The sequence below is a fragment of the Salvelinus sp. IW2-2015 genome, linkage group LG20 (genome assembly GCF_002910315.2).
Source record: "Salvelinus sp. IW2-2015 linkage group LG20, ASM291031v2, whole genome shotgun sequence".
NCBI lineage: Eukaryota > Metazoa > Chordata > Actinopteri > Salmoniformes > Salmonidae > Salvelinus > Salvelinus sp. IW2-2015.
The window spans coordinates 4,528,774-4,545,611 of record NC_036860.1 but is presented as its reverse complement, the minus strand read 5'-3'; the positions used below and the strand labels follow the sequence as shown (position 1 = coordinate 4,545,611).

The following is a 16,838-nucleotide window of genomic DNA, read 5'->3' as shown; positions in this document are numbered from 1 at the left end:
TAATACTTATAAAACCTAGCGGTTAAACAGATAAATGGTTCCATATAATCCTCACAATGTTTCACACGTAATGTATAATATGTAGCCTACGGCAGGTGACCATATGATCCAATGTATCATTATTTTTATTTTACTTTTTATTATGACTTATTTATTGTATGTTTGTATATATATATATATTTTTTTAAATACGCTCATCTGTTACTGTCACTTTGTCATATTGTTGTCTAATATCTTTTCACTTTTGTTCTGAATGTTCTTAATTGTAAAATGACAAAATAAAATATATTTAAAAATATATATATAATAATAATAATAATAAAGATAAATGGTTCCAATCGTTTTTCCACTATTCATTTTTCCTATAGGGAAATTTAGAAACTATTACAATAAGGGCTGTGTTTTGTGTAGGCTTACCCTGGTGTGACGTTCTGATAACCATGTAAATCTCTCAGATAAGGTGACTTTTATTAATTTATCAGCTCTATTATCTCTCAGATCTGAAAAAAATGATATTTAGCATTAAAGTAGACAGACATCATGCAAGACTACAAATCCCAGCAAGCTCCTGCACGTCATCTCTAGCTGACACCTTTGCTAACAGGTATTGTGTCCATTTAAAACTTGCACAAGACCGTTCACAGAATTGTCAGTTTAAAGAAATGTAGCCAATTTAATCAATACTACATTTAGCTAATAGATAGTTAATCCAGAGATTCTTACTTTGCTTCGATTTCCGCAGTCTCGCCCAGTTCGTCATGGCATTTGCAGTTATGACAGCCACATTAGAAGCAAATGTAAAAATGTTATTAGCAGCTAATTAGCGTTTCATTTTTGGAGGGTAATATATTGATAAAAGTAACCTTGTCCTAGAGAGATTTACACTGATTTACACAAAATGTCACGCCAGGGTAAGCCTACATGAAACACAGCCCTTATTTTAAGTGTTTATAAAATCCCCTATGGGATAAATGAATCGTGGAAAAACAATTATAACCATTTCCCTGTTGGACCACTAGGCTTTATGGATATTATTTTTAACCTTTATTTAAACTAGGCAAGTCAGTTAAGAACAAATTCTTATTTACAATGACAGTCCACCCCTGCCAAACTCTTAACTTGGGCCAATTGTGCGCCACCCTATGGGACTCCCAATCACGGCCGGTTATGATACAGCCTGGAATCGAACCAGGATATGTAGTGACACCTCTAGCACCGATGCAGTGCCTTAGACCGCTGCGCCACTCGGGTGGTACTCTATAGAAATCCCCTATCACACTTGTAGGCAATGTCATCGGGTCTAATGGTCCAGACTGTGCACATACATCCTGTCAAAGGCACTCCTTCAATATAAAGTTGTMTTTTATGTAAATTAACTTGTCAGTTTGTCACTTTCACGATGTTGGAGTAAAAACATGTTCCACTACTTAAGACATGTGTTCGAATCTAGGTTGTGCCTTRAGATTTCGAGAAAATGTACAACTAAGGAAGAATGTTTCACTTTTCTCATTGACTTCTCAAACCCCAAACCCCGGRCTGGTCTGCTTGGTCTGTTACGCAAGCGTTCCTGGACGTCTCGCGATGTTGRACCTCTGGGTTTAGAAACTCAGTGGCACAACYTTGTAGAACGTTCTGATAGAAACACATCGAGGAACTCTTTGGTAAATCAATCTAACACTAAAATTTCAGTAGCCTACGATGCACCAAATATGTTCTAGTTCCGTTCTGGTTGCTGGTTGTACCCTCCTAAACACAATCCAGGTTTTGTGAACAAACCTCGTTTGTGAAGGGATCATCTGTATGTGTTAGAAACGAAGTAGTGTGATTATTGTCATCATAATGTTTAGCAGCTACTATATGGCTTATTAACGCATCACTATTCATTTCCACACAGAATGCGATATTTAAMTAGGAAAATACTCTCAAGTAATTARCAAAAATATTGTCATAAACTAATATTTTGGACACAGTCCTAGCCAGAAGATTCCAACCCTACTATGACACTTTTTTACAGTGAGCTGCACTGGGGATGGAAAGCCATCATGGTTAAATTAAGACAGCTGAGCCAGCATAAGATATGGGTCGGAAAACGTACCTCCATGCAGGCATGGGGTATAGAGAGAAATAGTAATGGTGTCTTTTTGTAGGCATTAACTCGCCGTGATCCGTTGGACAAAGCRTATTAGGAAAATATATGCCGTTTTTGTGGGGGTTTTGGATGAACAGCAAAAATAAGATCTGTGGTAAACACAGGCTTAGGAGATCTTATATATTTTGTTCTATGAGATAATCTTCATAAGCTAACGTCACATTTTGTAAATGTTTAAGAATTTGTTATAAAAAAAGCACAAATGCTTCATAATTCATAAAAGTCATGTTAACGGACTGCTATTATCGTATAGAACAAAACGAATAAGATCTCCTAAGCCGGTGTTCACCTCAGACCTTATTTTCTGTGTTTATTCCAAGACCCTAATCTTTCTCCACTAATTTTCTGCATCTCAGTGCAAGAGGCATCACTGCAGTACCTGGTTCGAATCCAGGCTGCATCACATCCGGCCGTGATTGGGAGTCCAATAGGGCAGCACACAATTGGCCCAGCGTCATCCGGGTTTGGCCAGGGTAGACRYTCATTGTAAATAAGAATTTGTTCTTAACTGACTTGCCTAGTTAAATAAAAAATATGAACATTTCCATTGGGATGGCTGAATGAACCACAGGTAACTAATTTCCGGGTTTTAGGACTACAAGCTGGCGAGCTCTACTAGCACTGAACTCCAAATGTTACCTTTATCCAAACTGATACATCGAGAAGATTGAAATACTGCTTTTTTTTTTTTTTTTTTTTTACTGCCCTTTTCGTACTCATGCTAAATAGCAGTAGCCATTGAAGCCATTTTGGGATGACTGTACAATCAGTTATTTTGTTGTTCAACACGACGTGCTATTCCATAATGGCTGCTGTTACTACTTCTAGTTAGCATGAAGTCGGAAAAGGGCAGTTTTCGGAAGAAAACAAACAGTATTTTAATCTTCTGGTTGTATCAGTTTGGATGAAGGTCAAATTTGGAATACAGTAACATATCCCATCCCTGTATTAAGGTTTGTTTTCTGACTCATATCTCACTCCAACTCTGCACTGTCTTAAATAAACTATGATGCTGTTCCGACCCCAGTGCAGCTCAGTGTAAACAAGCATAATGGTAGGGTCGAAATATTTTGGATACATTCAGTCCCTAACTTTGGATGTACTGTCTCTTTAAATGCATAGCTGTCAAATGCTTTGCCTGAAAGTTATAATCTTAAATTATCATATCATTTGTACCAACATACGCTGTACCTTGCATTTTCTGCAAAATATAATACATTCATCGTATTAGTTGTGACACCACATAGTTCTCACAGAATATTCAATGTTTCATATTTTTGTCTTGTTTGTTCTTGTTAAATAGCTGTCTCATAATACATTTTTGATGGTAGAAAATTTGATTACATACACTCTTAATAAGCAACACCTTGTAGAGATATAATTGTCATATTTAGTAATTAAAGCTAATTGTTTTCAGGCACTAGCAAGTAATCAGGTCCTATTTAGCCTAGGCTAAATTTCAYGGGGGGTTTTCAGGAGGGAAACTTCACTAGCCTAGCTAGATTTGTCTCGAGTTAGATCCCCAAAAAATTGGGCTTACCCGAGTGTTCTTTTAAAAATATAGCTAGTGATTTTTATCACACTGAAGGTAAGTCTTTGTCGCCTACTGAGAATGTTTTGTTTTTTATCCGTAGTCTAAGTTTTCGTGTTTTTTCGGTTTGGGGTTTATGAAGCTAACGCTAGAAAGCTTGCTAACTTGCTACTGTTAGCTAGGCTAAAGTAGTTGGCTGGCTAGCTAACTACGCTATCCAGACGGAAGACTGAAACCCCGGCATTCACGTCAATCTTAAACGTCATGTTGCTTTCTCGGCTGGATATGTATTTAAAAGGTTAAGGCACCCTAAACTGGACTTCTATGTAGGTAACCTAGCCTCAAAATGTGACGGCTGCGCACTCTGTTGCGCACTTGTTTAGCGGATTTTCGTGCCAGAATTGCGCAGAGTTGCATTATCGCTTAGGACAACAGACTGCAATTGTGTCTACTGCTTTACAAGTTATCCAATCAATATACTTTATGGGGCATGTGTGTCAACAAAATACGCTGCTATAGCTAACATGTTAGTTTGCAACCAGCGTTACCTGTAATGCTGCTTTGTACCATTCCCGCTGAGTGATAACCTAAACATCCAACAGATATCTCGGTTGTGAATTTAATTCCTTTAGGTCAAGGCCAAAGTTTTCCCTGTAATTKAATTATAGGTCTCTCAATCTTGTCAGCATATTGATAGTGGCACATTCAAACAATGAGTTGCGTTAGTCTGGTATGAAGCTTCAATACTATAGCCACAGATGAAACAATGAGACAGATATTACACTGAATTTTTAAATATGAAGCATCGCTTGGCGTTTCCTCTCACTACCAAATATGGTAGTGAGAGGAAGTCCACTGGCGTGCAGTGGGAGAAGATGCAACGAAATCGATGTTGGTCTATATTCTGCACATTTTCTCATCGATGAAACACTTATCTCAAAACAGTTTTCTATTCCCAAAACTAGAATCTGTTTTGAACAGAGTGGATTAAGATCAGTAGACTTTAGCCTTTGCCAAAGTTTTTAAAGTCGCTTTGTTTAGGAGTGCAAAGTTGAATTGAGTTATTGCACATGCGCATTTCAGAGTAGGRGTTCCCTAACGGAAATATTCAGATGTATGCTAGAACTGGCCAATAGGATCGCGCTAGCCCGTGTTTGCCATTGCCCGCCACCTTGCTTGTTCTGCCCACTATGACTCATCTGTTCCCATTAGAATTGAGTGTGGTCCATCTTGGTTCAGTTATTAAAATATTTGCTATAGCTTTTCTACACCAGGGGCCCCAGCTACCTACAATAACCAGGCTTCCCAGATAATGTGATGTAAAATATTTTCACAAGTGTATGAATCAATCAAAAACTGAATAAACTGGTGGGTCTTTGGATTGTTTTATGCAGTCAATGCTTACATTACACTCAGAGAAAAAAGGGCTCTGAAAGGGTTCTTCGGCTGTCCCCATAGGGGAACCCTTCTGGGTTCCAGGTTCTACCTGGATCCAAAAGAGTTTCWGCAAAGGGTTCTCCTATGAGGACAGTGTAAGTACCAGATTGCACCTTTCCTAAGAGTGTAGGAGAACTTAAAGCCGACCTGAATGGAAGTAGTTGTACKTTTTACTACACACATATATGAGCAACAAGCTGCATTACAATGATGTTGAAAACAATATGAAAGAATGAGTTCATATTTAACACATTTAGGCTAGGTCTCTGGTTGCGGCCCTTGGCACCTGTGGATGTGACCTAGTTGAAGTGGTTGCAGTATTGCGCTTTCTGAGCACCACATTTGGCTGTGCTGTTATCCAGAGACTAGTAACCAGAGAGAAATGACAACCACCTGAACTGATCTGTGGGCTGGACTTGTGCATCACATATGCATTGTTTATTTCAATAGAACTGTAAACAACTGTTGATCCCTTTTTCCCAGTTGATCTTAATGTTTTTGATTTAGGGAGTCATGTCTGGTATAGCCTTAAGTCGTCTTGCACAAGAAAGAAAGGCCTGGAGAAAAGACCATCCTTTTGTGAGTATAAAGGGACTTGGGTGGAAGCCATTTAAATGTCAACAGTGCCTTTGCGTAGAAGCTTAGCTGGTTCTTTAAGGGCATGTGTCATTTTGGAAGACCTGTTTGTGGAAATGTTTCCTGGATCTTCTATTCCACATAACATTTTACACTATGCCAAGCAGAGCTGTACTGCCCTGGCCTGATTGAATAAGCTTTATTGATCCCAAATGGGAAATTGGATTTGTCATCAACATAACTCTGACAGGGAGACCATACAGGCATAGGCCTACATCTGAACACGTACTGCATGGCTTTGGAACAAATAAAATAGCCTACATTACAGGTGACTGAGCCGTTAACAGGGCAGCGCTGCCAACTAACCACATTGAGTTACGCATCCATAGAGGGTTGGGGGCTAAGGTTTGATTCTGGGCAGGGCTGTAGTTGGCAAGTTCATGGAGTTGGACATTTAATGTGTTGGACAACATCTCTTCTCTCTCCCTAGGGGTTTGTTGCTGTGCCAACAAAAAACCCAGATGGAACAATGAACTTGATGAATTGGGAGTGTGCCATCCCGGGAAAGAAGGGGGTAAGAGTCTCTCTGGAGTGAGCGCTGAACTTTATATGTATTGTAGTCARCACTATGTTCAGACTGGAGGAAGTGATCACTCCTGTGCAGCATAATACATTTTCACTATGTCTRTCACCTGGACAGCAGATTTTGTTTTAATACAACTAAGCAGAGTATTAATATGTTGTAGGAGATATTAAATACACTGAGGTGCTGGTACTAACGTCTGTATAGCTGCTGGATGGCCAGTGAACCAATTTTAATTGATTACAACAGTTGTGCAACATTCTCATTGCTTCACAATGAGTYACTCCAGTTACTGAAGGAGTGTTGACCAAATTTCTGTATTTCTCTCCACAGACCCCATGGGAGGGGGGCTTGTTCAAACTCCGAATGCTCTTCAAGGATGACTATCCTTCTTCACCTCCCAAGTGTATGTTTRCTCTTTTTAAATATCCAATGCAGCTGTTATCTGTATCATTTCTGGGTAACAGTTAAGTACCTTACTGTGGGTGAATGATGTCTTGCCATAGAGATCCAGCATTTACAATATTACACTGATTAGCCAGATGGTGMCCCTATAACAAGAAAATGCAAACTTTCAGAGGTCATGCCCCTCACCCCGTATTACATAAAGTCATGAAATTCGCTACAAGGGTCCCTCATAAGGAACTAATTTGCCTCGGGGACCCATAAGGTCCGCCATTAAGACATTTGTGAAACACCTAAGGTGCTGCTCTTATGGCACCGAATGACTGATCTCCATGMAACATGGATATGGCCAAAGGTCTCAACGCAATATTTTCCAGACTAGTACCTAAAACATGGCCACTATTGATGGCGCAGCACAATTGACCCAGCGTTGGCTGTCATTGTAAATAATCTTTTTTTTCTTAAATGACTTTTCTAGTTAAATAAATGTTTTACCGATGTTCATGTCGATGTGATCTGGCACATAAATGCATATCAGTCAAGCATGTTCATTGTAACTAAATTTGGTACAAATATTGCAAACACTGTCAATACTCAACATATGCAAGAGCATTCATATTGACCACATGGTGGCTCTATAATGGGCACATGTGTTTATTGCTGTCTGACTTAATTATGAAATTTGGCACACATGCTCAGAGATGAGTCTAGCTAACTGACACTCTGACACCACGGGACCCATTTGACACCATGTGTGAGTGATGCGTCTTGACAAATGGATCTGTCATTTACAGAATTAGTGAGTGCCCCTAGGGGGCGTTGCATTATTAGTGGGGGACGACATGTTTACTCTTGCCTTGTTTTCAATTAAAATGGCCAACAAACAAAAATAGCTTCTTAGCGAAGAGCAATTTCTCAAGAAAGAATTTTGCTAGGACTGGTGTGAGTGGGTAGGTGGAAAARAGAAAACCAGCTGTTTGAACTCCCCTTATTGGTCTATTAACACATTTACCAGGCAGGCTGAAACTACATCCCACCAAAACAGGCTGAAATTTCAGTCTCTTTTCAAACCGCTCTTATACTAAAAGGGCATTATCATAATGTTCAGTATTATTCCAACCTTGGTGCGGATAGAGGGGGAGATTTATCGAAAATCACTGTTTAATGAACTGCAAATAAGTGCCATCTGGAATTTTCTCCAGATTGTGCTAATAATTATATTTTCTCCGCTCTTGGCAGGCAAATTTGAGCCCCCTTTGTTCCATCCAAATGTATATCCCTCTGGTACAGTCTGTCTATCGATTTTAGAGGAGGACAAAGACTGGAGACCAGCCATCACTATCAAACAAGTAAGAGCTTTCATCCAAGACCTCTTCTCTGGTTTTAGCTTTTTCTTTGCCTATAACCCCAGGAATAGTTATACTCCCCTCKGTATGTATTTAGACAGTGAAGCTGATATTAAACATTTGTCTGTGTACTCCAGCATTTTGGATTTGAGAGAAAATGTTTCCTGAGGCGACGGTACAGAATGTCACATTTTGAGTATTTTCATACAGATCTGTTTTAATAATTTAGAAATGAAAGCACTATGTATCTAGTCCCCCCTTTTCCAAAAATTCAGAGAAAMATACAAAAATAATAGAAGTGTTAATAAATGCACAATGAGTAACGCAAACTTGGCTATACACATGGGTACCAGTAGAGTCGATGTGCAGGGGTACAAGGTAATTGCTGAGAGTGCATTCACCTTGACTTTGACAATTTTGTTACGTAACAGCCTTATTTTTAAAAAATCATCAATCTAAACACAATACCACATAATGACACAGCACAACAGGTTTTTAGAAATGTTTGCAAATTTATACAAAAAAAACTGATACCTTATTTACTTACGTATTCAGACCCTTTGCTATGAGACTTGAAGTTGAGCTCCAGTGCATCCTGTTTCCTTGAGCTGATAACACAACTTGGAGTCCACCTGTAATAAATTCAATTGATTGGACATGATTTGGAAAAGCACACAACTGTCTATATAAGGTCCCATGGTTGACAGTGCATGTCGGAGCAAAAACCAATCCATGAGGTCTAAGGAATTGTCCGTAGAGCGCCGAGAACAAATTCTGTGTCGGCACAGATCTAGGGAAGGGTACCAAAAAATGTGTTCAGCATYTAAGGTTCCCAAGAACAGTGGCCTCCATCACTCTTAAATGGAAGAGGTGTTTGGAACCACTGACATTTCCTAGAGTTGGCCAAACTGCGCAATCGGGGGAGAAGTGTCTTTGTCAGGGAAGTGCCCAAAAACCTGATGGTCACTCTGACAGKGCTCCAGAGTCCCTCTGTGGGAGAACCTTCCAGAAGGACAGCCATCTCCATCTCTGCAGCACTCCACCAATCAGGCATTTATGGTATAGGGGCCAGATGGAAGCGACTCCTCACATGACAGCCTGCTTGGAGTTTATCAAAAGGCACTTTAAGACTCTTAGACCATGAGAAACAAGATTCTKTGGTCTGATGAAACCTACCACCATCCCTACAGAGAAGCATTGTGGTGGRAGCATCTTGCTGTGGGGATGTCAGTCAGTATCTGGTGTGGCCACCAGCTGCATTAACTACTGCAGTGCATCTCCTCATGGACTGTACCAGCTTTGCCGTTTCTTGCTGTGAGATTTTACCCCACTTTTCCACCAAGGCACCTGCAAGTTCCCAGACATTTCTTGGGGGAATGGCCCTAGCCTCCGATCCAACAGGTCTCAGACGTACTCAATGGGATTGAAATCCGGGCTCTTCGCTGGCCATGGCAGAACAGACATTCCTGTCGAGCAGGAATTCACGCACAGAACGAGCAGTATGGCTGGTGGCATTGTCATGCTGGAGGGTCATGTCAGGATGAGCCTGCAGGAAGGGTACCTCATGAGGGAGGAGGATYTCTTCCCTGTAARGCACAGCYMTGAGATTGCCTGCAATGACAACAAGCTCAGTCRGATGATGCTGTGACACACRGCCCCAGACCATGACGGACCCTCCACCTCCAAATCGATCCCGCTCCAGAGTACAGGCCTCTGTGTAACGCTCATTCCTTCGACGATAAACGCGAATCTGACCGTCACCCCTGGTGAGACAYAYCCGCYACTCGTCAGTGAAGAGCACTTTTTGCCAGTCCTGTCTGGTCCAGCGACGGTGGGTTTGTGCCCATTGGCGACGTTGTTGCCTGTGATGTCTGGTGAGGACCTGCCTTACAACCTGTCTCTTATACACATCTAGATGTGTATAAGAGACAGGGCCACATCCGCAGTCCTCATGCCTCCTTGCAGCATGCCTAAGGCACGTTCACGCAGATGAGCAGGGACCCTGGGCATCTTTCTTTTGGTGTTTTTCAAAGTCCGTAGAAAGTCGTCTTTAGTGTTTAGTTTTCATAACTGTGACCTTAAATGTCTACCGTCTATGCTGGTAGTGTCTTAACGACTGTTACACAGGCTGTCTCTTATACACATCTAGATGTGTATAAGAGACAGAGCATGGGAAACAGTGTTTAAACCCTTTACAATGAAGATCTGTGAAGTTATTTGGATATTTACAAATTCTTTGAAAGACAGTCCTGAAAGGGATGTTTCTTTTTTGCGGAGTTTGTGTTCCTCTTGTCCAGATGGGAGAAGGCTATGTGGAGCGCAATGGCTTGCCTCATCTGTTGATCTTTTGGGCTGGTATGTGAGTTGGTTTGGGTCTGGGATGATGGTGGTGTGAGCCATAACCAGCCCTTCAAAGCGTTTCATGGCTACAGATGAGTGCTACGGGGTGATTGTCATTTAGACTGGTTACATTTTTGTTCTTGGTCACAGGGATATGGTGGTCTGCTTGGAACATGTAGGTATTACAGACTGGGTCAGGGAGGATGAAAATGACAGGTTAAACACTTGCCAGCTGGTCAGCGCATGCTCTGAGTATGGGTCCTGGTAATCCGTCTGGCCTTGTAAATGTTAACCTGTTTTAAGGTCTTCCTCACAACAGCTACGTAGAGCGTGATCAGCTGGTGCTCTCATCCATGTTCCAGTGTTGCTTGCCTCAAAGCAAGCATGGAATGCAATTCTCATCTGGTAGGCTTSRGTCGCTGGGCAGCTTGCGGCTGGGCTTTCCTTTGTTATCTGAAAGTTTAAGCCCTGCCTCAACCGACGAGCGTCAGAGCKYGTGTAATAGGATTCGGTCTTAGTTCTGTATTGATGCTTCGACTGTCTGATGGTTCGTTATGTTTGAGGTGTTTGTAAGCTTCTCACCTTTTCACGAAAGGGTCATATTAGTGTAGCTCAAACTGTTAGTCTGCTACAGACAGAAGTTGGGAGATTGGCTGTACCGACTTCAGAGGAGTCCCAAGACTCTTGTGGGGGTCGTAGAGCAAAACGGAGAACGCTTGTTTGTGAGAGGGGGTCATAGTTTTTAGGCCAAACCGTTTGGACGCAACAGCTGWTTTTGTGAAGACAGATTTTTGGTATATCTCATTGTCTGACAAACACCGCTCTAGCTCTGTCACCYCAAATGTAGAAGTGCGACATCGGCGGATGCGGTGGATTGAGACATCAACGCAAAATAAACCATCGCTAGCTTCAACTACAGAATGTATTTGTTTTTTTTATTATAATGCTAATTAGTTTTCTGTGAGTGTACGGACATCGACTCTAGGGAGTTAATGGGTAGGAAGCATGACTTTTCTCATCCAAGTGTGGTCAAAGAGTAACTTAGTTGTAGTCTAGATCTGGTTACCTATAACTGCAAACATAGTTTTAGCGTTTATACATTTAATTTCTGGATGTCTTRGGAACTACCCACGATGCACTTTCTGAACGTCATATGGAGAACAGCTGCTACCTAGCCATTTCCATCTGGCTAACGTTATCTACTACCCAYTAGCTATAGGAGGACAGGCTCATTGTAATGACTGGAATGMAAAAATTTAACGTTAATTCCATATGCTTGATACCATTCCATTAATTCCAGTCCAGCCATGACAATGAGCCTGTCCTCCTATAGCTCTGGTTGATAGCACTGCGCGTGTCAGCCAGTAGCTAACGTAGTGTTAGCAGGCTAGTAGTGCTTGCAAGCTAATTTGTAGCAATACATTCATAMTGTTTGCAAGTTGGCAGAAAATGTAATTGAAACCGGTAGTCATGAATGCAGTCGATTGTMGGTTACTAATGCATTCTTTAGAATTCCGATCASTTTTATGTAATAACTCAATCGAAGTGAGGGGATGTTTATGCATTTTATAATACAAATCCATAGGTTACATGTGGTTACATTTATGCTACCTACCCATTTAACCTGATCTGGGTTTCAACTCTATGAAAATGCCCTTAATGTTACAAATTTAACCAGAACATTGCACATCCACTAATGATGACAAACTTCTGGTAGCGGGCAATATAGGAAATTAACACAGGTCTCAAGCTGACCTGCTAGTGAGTAGCCAGCTAATCTTTATATTTAAAGTCTAGCTAACTTTTAACTATTTGGTTGCTAACAAGGTAGAACAGTTTAATTTTTATGAATACACCTGTCTGTCTCCAACTGTTTGAACAGCCTATTTAGATGTTGAAATCAAGTGGCCTACCTGAATAAGATGCTTATTTCTGAGAATGAGAACGGGATGCCAATTCCTTATGTAGATGTCTTTTTAATGCTCATTGCACATTTATAATAAGACTAGACAGCTAGCACACGTCTGGCTAAAATGCTGCGCTAGCGGTATGTGATGCTGCACGCGACAAACTGATTATTTAATTTGCCACAATATTTTCATTGATACTTCTGCTCTGTCTACATTTTGAGGGTCGACGCATAAGGGTATTGTTACAGGATAAGTTCTCTATTACAGTAAAATGGTTTCAATGTTTTGTGACGTTTGACTTTAATGTATTTTTTGGGGGACAAAATGCAAATAGCGAGTTCAAATTGCTTATCAGAGATGAGGACCTTTTTGTCTTTGTTGTGATTGGCGGGGAGGGTTTGGTGTTGCAAGTGGGAAGTCGCACATAAGGAGCGAAGGAGACACGCCCTAAGAACAAGCTCATAAAAATGTATTCTTGCGATACAGACATTTTGAACATTGTGCGTAAACATACATTTTATGTTGCCAAGCCCTAATGTCATCCGGTCACTGTGGGGACGATGTCATCGATGCACTTATTAATTAAGCCCGTGACCAATGTGGTAAACTACTCTGTGCATCGGATGAATCCCAGCACTTAAGTCTGTGCTAGCGTCTTGTAGCCTAGCATCCGCTTTATCGACCACTTCTCTTATTGGCGCTGTCACTGGTACTTCCTGAGTATTTGCTTGTAGATGGAAACAGGAGGATGAAGTTGTGGTCAGATTTGAGGCATGATGAGGCTTTGTATGCTTATCTGTGTGGGAGAGAGTAAAAGGTGATAGAGCTTTCGCTTCTATTTGCTCAGGTGACATGCTGGTAGAAATTGTCATGGATTTCAGTTTCCTGCATTAAAATCCTCAGACACTAGGATCGCTGCTTCTGGATGAGTGTTCTTGTTTGCATTTGACCCTATACAGCTCGTTGAGTGGCGGTAAATAGACAGCGAAGAAAAATATAGATGACCACCCCCTTGGTAAATAGTATGTAGTGTATCAAAGTAGTCAAAGGTTTAGTATTTGGGCCTATATTCCTTGCACACAATGACTACATCAAGCTTGTGACTCTACTAACTTGTTTGATGCATTTGCATTTTGTTTTGGGTTTTGTTTTGACAAATAGGAACTGAATGGTGATTTGATGACCCGAGTAATTTTTTCTTGGAAAGTAGATGTTTTTGAACACTTGTAAATTAATCCTGAGAATGCCATGATTTAAGAAGTCATGAATAATGATTCCAGTCAGAGGCTACAACAAAACATGTTACCATCTCCAAGAACAGGAGATTATCATTTTTCAGAGGTATGATCTTTGCGCCTCTAACCTCACCGTAATTCACTAATACATTTTGAAACAGTTAAACGGATATGTAGGATAATATCCTTGAATAAAGGTGATTTTCTGTACGGTCACCTTAGGGTGGCAGAGTAGTGGTTAGAGCGTTGGACAAGTAACCGAAAGGTTGCAGGTTCAAATCCCCGAGCTGACAAGGTACAAATCTGTCATTCTGCCCCTGAACAGGCAGTTAACCCACTAGGCCGTCATTGAAAATAAGAATTTGTTCTTAAGTGACTTTGCCTAGTTAAATAAAGGTAAAATATATTTTGGCCCCCGAGTGGCGGCGCGGTCTAAGGCACTGCATTTCAGTGCTAGAGGCGTCACTACAGACACCCTGGTTCGAATCCAGGCTTAACAACCGGCTGTGATTGGGAGTCCATAGGGCAGTGCACAATTGTCCCAGCGTCGTCCGGGTTTGGCCTGTGTAGGCAGTCATTGTAAAAAAAAAAATTGTTCTTAACGGACTTGCCTAGTTAAAACATTTTATTTAACTGACCTCAAATCCAAAATGCTGGGCTATAGACTAACAATTTTATCTTTATTGTCGAAATGCATATGGAGTGATCTTTGCATCGTTGTGGATGAGAACTGTACGCGTGTATACAGGTGACTCTTGGCTGCACTGTAAATGGCTTTGCTGTAGAGGGCAGCATGGCTTCATGGTGGTTACTTATTAGGTGAAATTAATTTGAAGCCATGGAAAGTTGCGAACACAAATTGCCATTATACAGTACTTTGTTTTCATCCACAGATATTGTTAGGAATCCAAGAGCTCCTAAATGAACCAAATATCCAGGATCCTGCACAAGCTGAGGCGTATACAATTTACTGGTGGGTCTGAGCCAGTAGATATTTTAATTAATTGAAAGGTTTGTCAAATGTCAGTCGGAATAGGATATACACAGCTGCTCGCACAATCTTCTCATTAGCTTGTGCCCCTCCTGGTCAATGGTTTGTCTAGCTGTTCGCSAACATTGTTGCAAGGCTGTTAGTTGATACTTGATATTTCCAGGAAATATCCCATTCCTCATAACATGCCTCCATCTTTCATTTCAGCCAAAACAGAGTGGAATATGAAAAAAGGGTTCGAGCACAAGCCAAAAAGTTTTCTCCATAAAGCTTCAAGACTACACAAGAGAAGAAATTGGTTTGCTGAGGATTTTGTCTCTGCCCCCTTTTTGTCTGCCTCCAACTATTTCCTGCTGGACTGTTTTAAAACTGAATGTGTGCCATTTCTGTCCATCACCCACATACTGATGCACCCCTTTGCTTTTTTTTGATTTGGAAGTCCRGGATTTGAAGGTGGACTATGCTGTCACCACAAAGGATTTTCCGTACTCRAACTGTGGTATTTCRTTTTTCAAGAGCTCACGCTTGTCAGAAAAGACTGTACGAAATGGGAGTCACTTCTGTTGATTTTTATTATTCTATTCAATGTTAGAATTATTTTCTATATGTTCTGATAAAGATATAGAGAAACAGGCCTCAATGYATCTATTCAAAGGTAGTTTAGTGTCTCTGCATCAGACTCTTAAGTTGTTTTGGTCCAAATATTTAGATTTAATTAAATATGTTTGTACAAAGCTAGTGTTAATACATGTAGATGGACTCAGTTCCATCTTTCCCAATGCATTGTGTTGCCAGTTGAATGTGTGTTACTCTTGAAGGTGGACTTTGGGTAACAATAACAGCTTTAGACTGTGTACATGATTGATTTGATCAAGGTCATTTTAATGCTTAAAAACAAATTGTTGAATAAGATATTTGGCTACAGAAGTGCCATTTATCGATCGCTTCTGTCCAAAAACCAAATCCTGTGACWTAACAACACATACTGGATGAGTTACRGGCTAGCTTAACTAACYAACTACCTACATCGGTAGCTGCATGCATGACCAGAATGAACTACTAAAAGCACACCATTTCTGTTTGAATATGGAGAAAGCTTAGGAGTTGGACTGTTMGTCGTGCCCAAAGTCTACCTTTRAAAGCTGTTAGTGCACAGTAAGGATACTGGATTGTAAGGTTTTGAGTGACCGTCAGGACTGTTCAAACGAGACTGTACCTATGAGACAATCTGGTAACCCTACATAAGGGACCCTTTCAACGGKGGATGTAACGGGTTTATAGATCCTGGCGGCCCGTCATTTAGTTTTCTGAGATTGTTTTGCACGTAAGACTAAAACCAACAAATCAGCTCCAAGTGATTTTTATTTGAGGTCTGTTCCAAAGTATTCCCACGCAAAATAGAGATGAGATTGTTAYCAAGTTTTGAAATAGTTTTGTCAAATATCTGTTTGGGATTCTTGCGGTCAATTTGCAGTCTGCAAATATTTAATGTTCCGGCCCCCTGACCATCCGCTCAAGGAAAACTCGTRGTGCCTGGAATCTAGTTGCACTATCCCTTTAGAGCAGGGATCGTTGAGATTTTGACAACTAAGACATGTTATCCATGAGTTCATATGACTGGGCAGGTYGAAAAAGGCAAAATAGCCYAAATCTCTCTTATCCCTTTAATCAATATAACTAGGGAATAGTAATTGACTTCTGTATGTGTGCATGTTACACCTTTTCAAAGAGGGATTCCTCTTCGCTCTACACTAACCCCATGGGCCCTTTATGATTGCGTTTCACATTCTGGTTACAGCTAGCAATTAACACATCATGCAAATTTCAGGTTTTGTGATGCAAATGATATCATTAGTGCAGTCACCGTCATGCACACCAGCTATACATCCTGTTTTGTGGCAGATTTGCTCAGGAACCCAAATCAGTGTTGATATTACATGACCAACATGTTTATCAGGCTGTGTGATTTGAAGTGACTCATTTCTGTCTGATTGTCATTGACAGACTGACGTGAGTTTTTTTMGGGGCCTTTATTCCTTAGTTTCCTCTGATCCGCCTCAAATTGCTACTCTTACTGTGTACGTGAATAATAACCAAAATGAGTGTTGCTGTGTTGATGAACCAAGCCYATGCCATAAGGTGTTCCTTGGGTTGAAGTGGCATAATTCTGTAAGTCAGATTTCTAATCAGCTCAGTTCATCCACTAAGGCAATCACTTTCAGAAAATCTCCTTGGTGTCATACATAATAAGCATYATACAAACCTTGATTACACCWCAGTGACAWGGTGGTGTGTTGTGGATGGCTATTGATTTAGTCAGTGTTAAGTCAATGTT

The 16,838-nt window shown here is 40.7% G+C and overlaps 1 protein-coding gene across 4 annotated transcripts; it reads left to right on the top strand.

The window, feature by feature from the left end:
* The first annotated feature begins 3,603 nt into the window (after positions 1–3,603).
* Positions 3,604–15,137, top strand: ube2ia (ubiquitin-conjugating enzyme E2Ia). 4 transcript variants are annotated; one of them, XM_024011114.3, is made up of 7 exons: positions 3,604–3,737; positions 5,625–5,696; positions 6,184–6,267; positions 6,610–6,682; positions 7,921–8,030; positions 14,406–14,485; positions 14,711–15,137. In XM_024011114.3, exons 2-7 carry the CDS (start codon positions 5,631–5,633, stop codon positions 14,769–14,771), a joined length of 474 nt encoding a protein of 157 aa, XP_023866882.1. In that variant the 5' UTR covers positions 3,604–3,737; positions 5,625–5,630; the 3' UTR covers positions 14,772–15,137. The 4 variants fall into 4 exon arrangements, with proteins under 4 accessions (XP_023866882.1, XP_023866884.1, XP_023866885.1 ...); XM_024011116.3 differs by having other exon boundaries at positions 3,618–3,737; positions 7,972–8,030; XM_024011115.3 differs by having other exon boundaries at positions 3,647–3,737; positions 5,601–5,696.
* Positions 15,138–16,838: the final 1,701 nt, after the last annotated feature.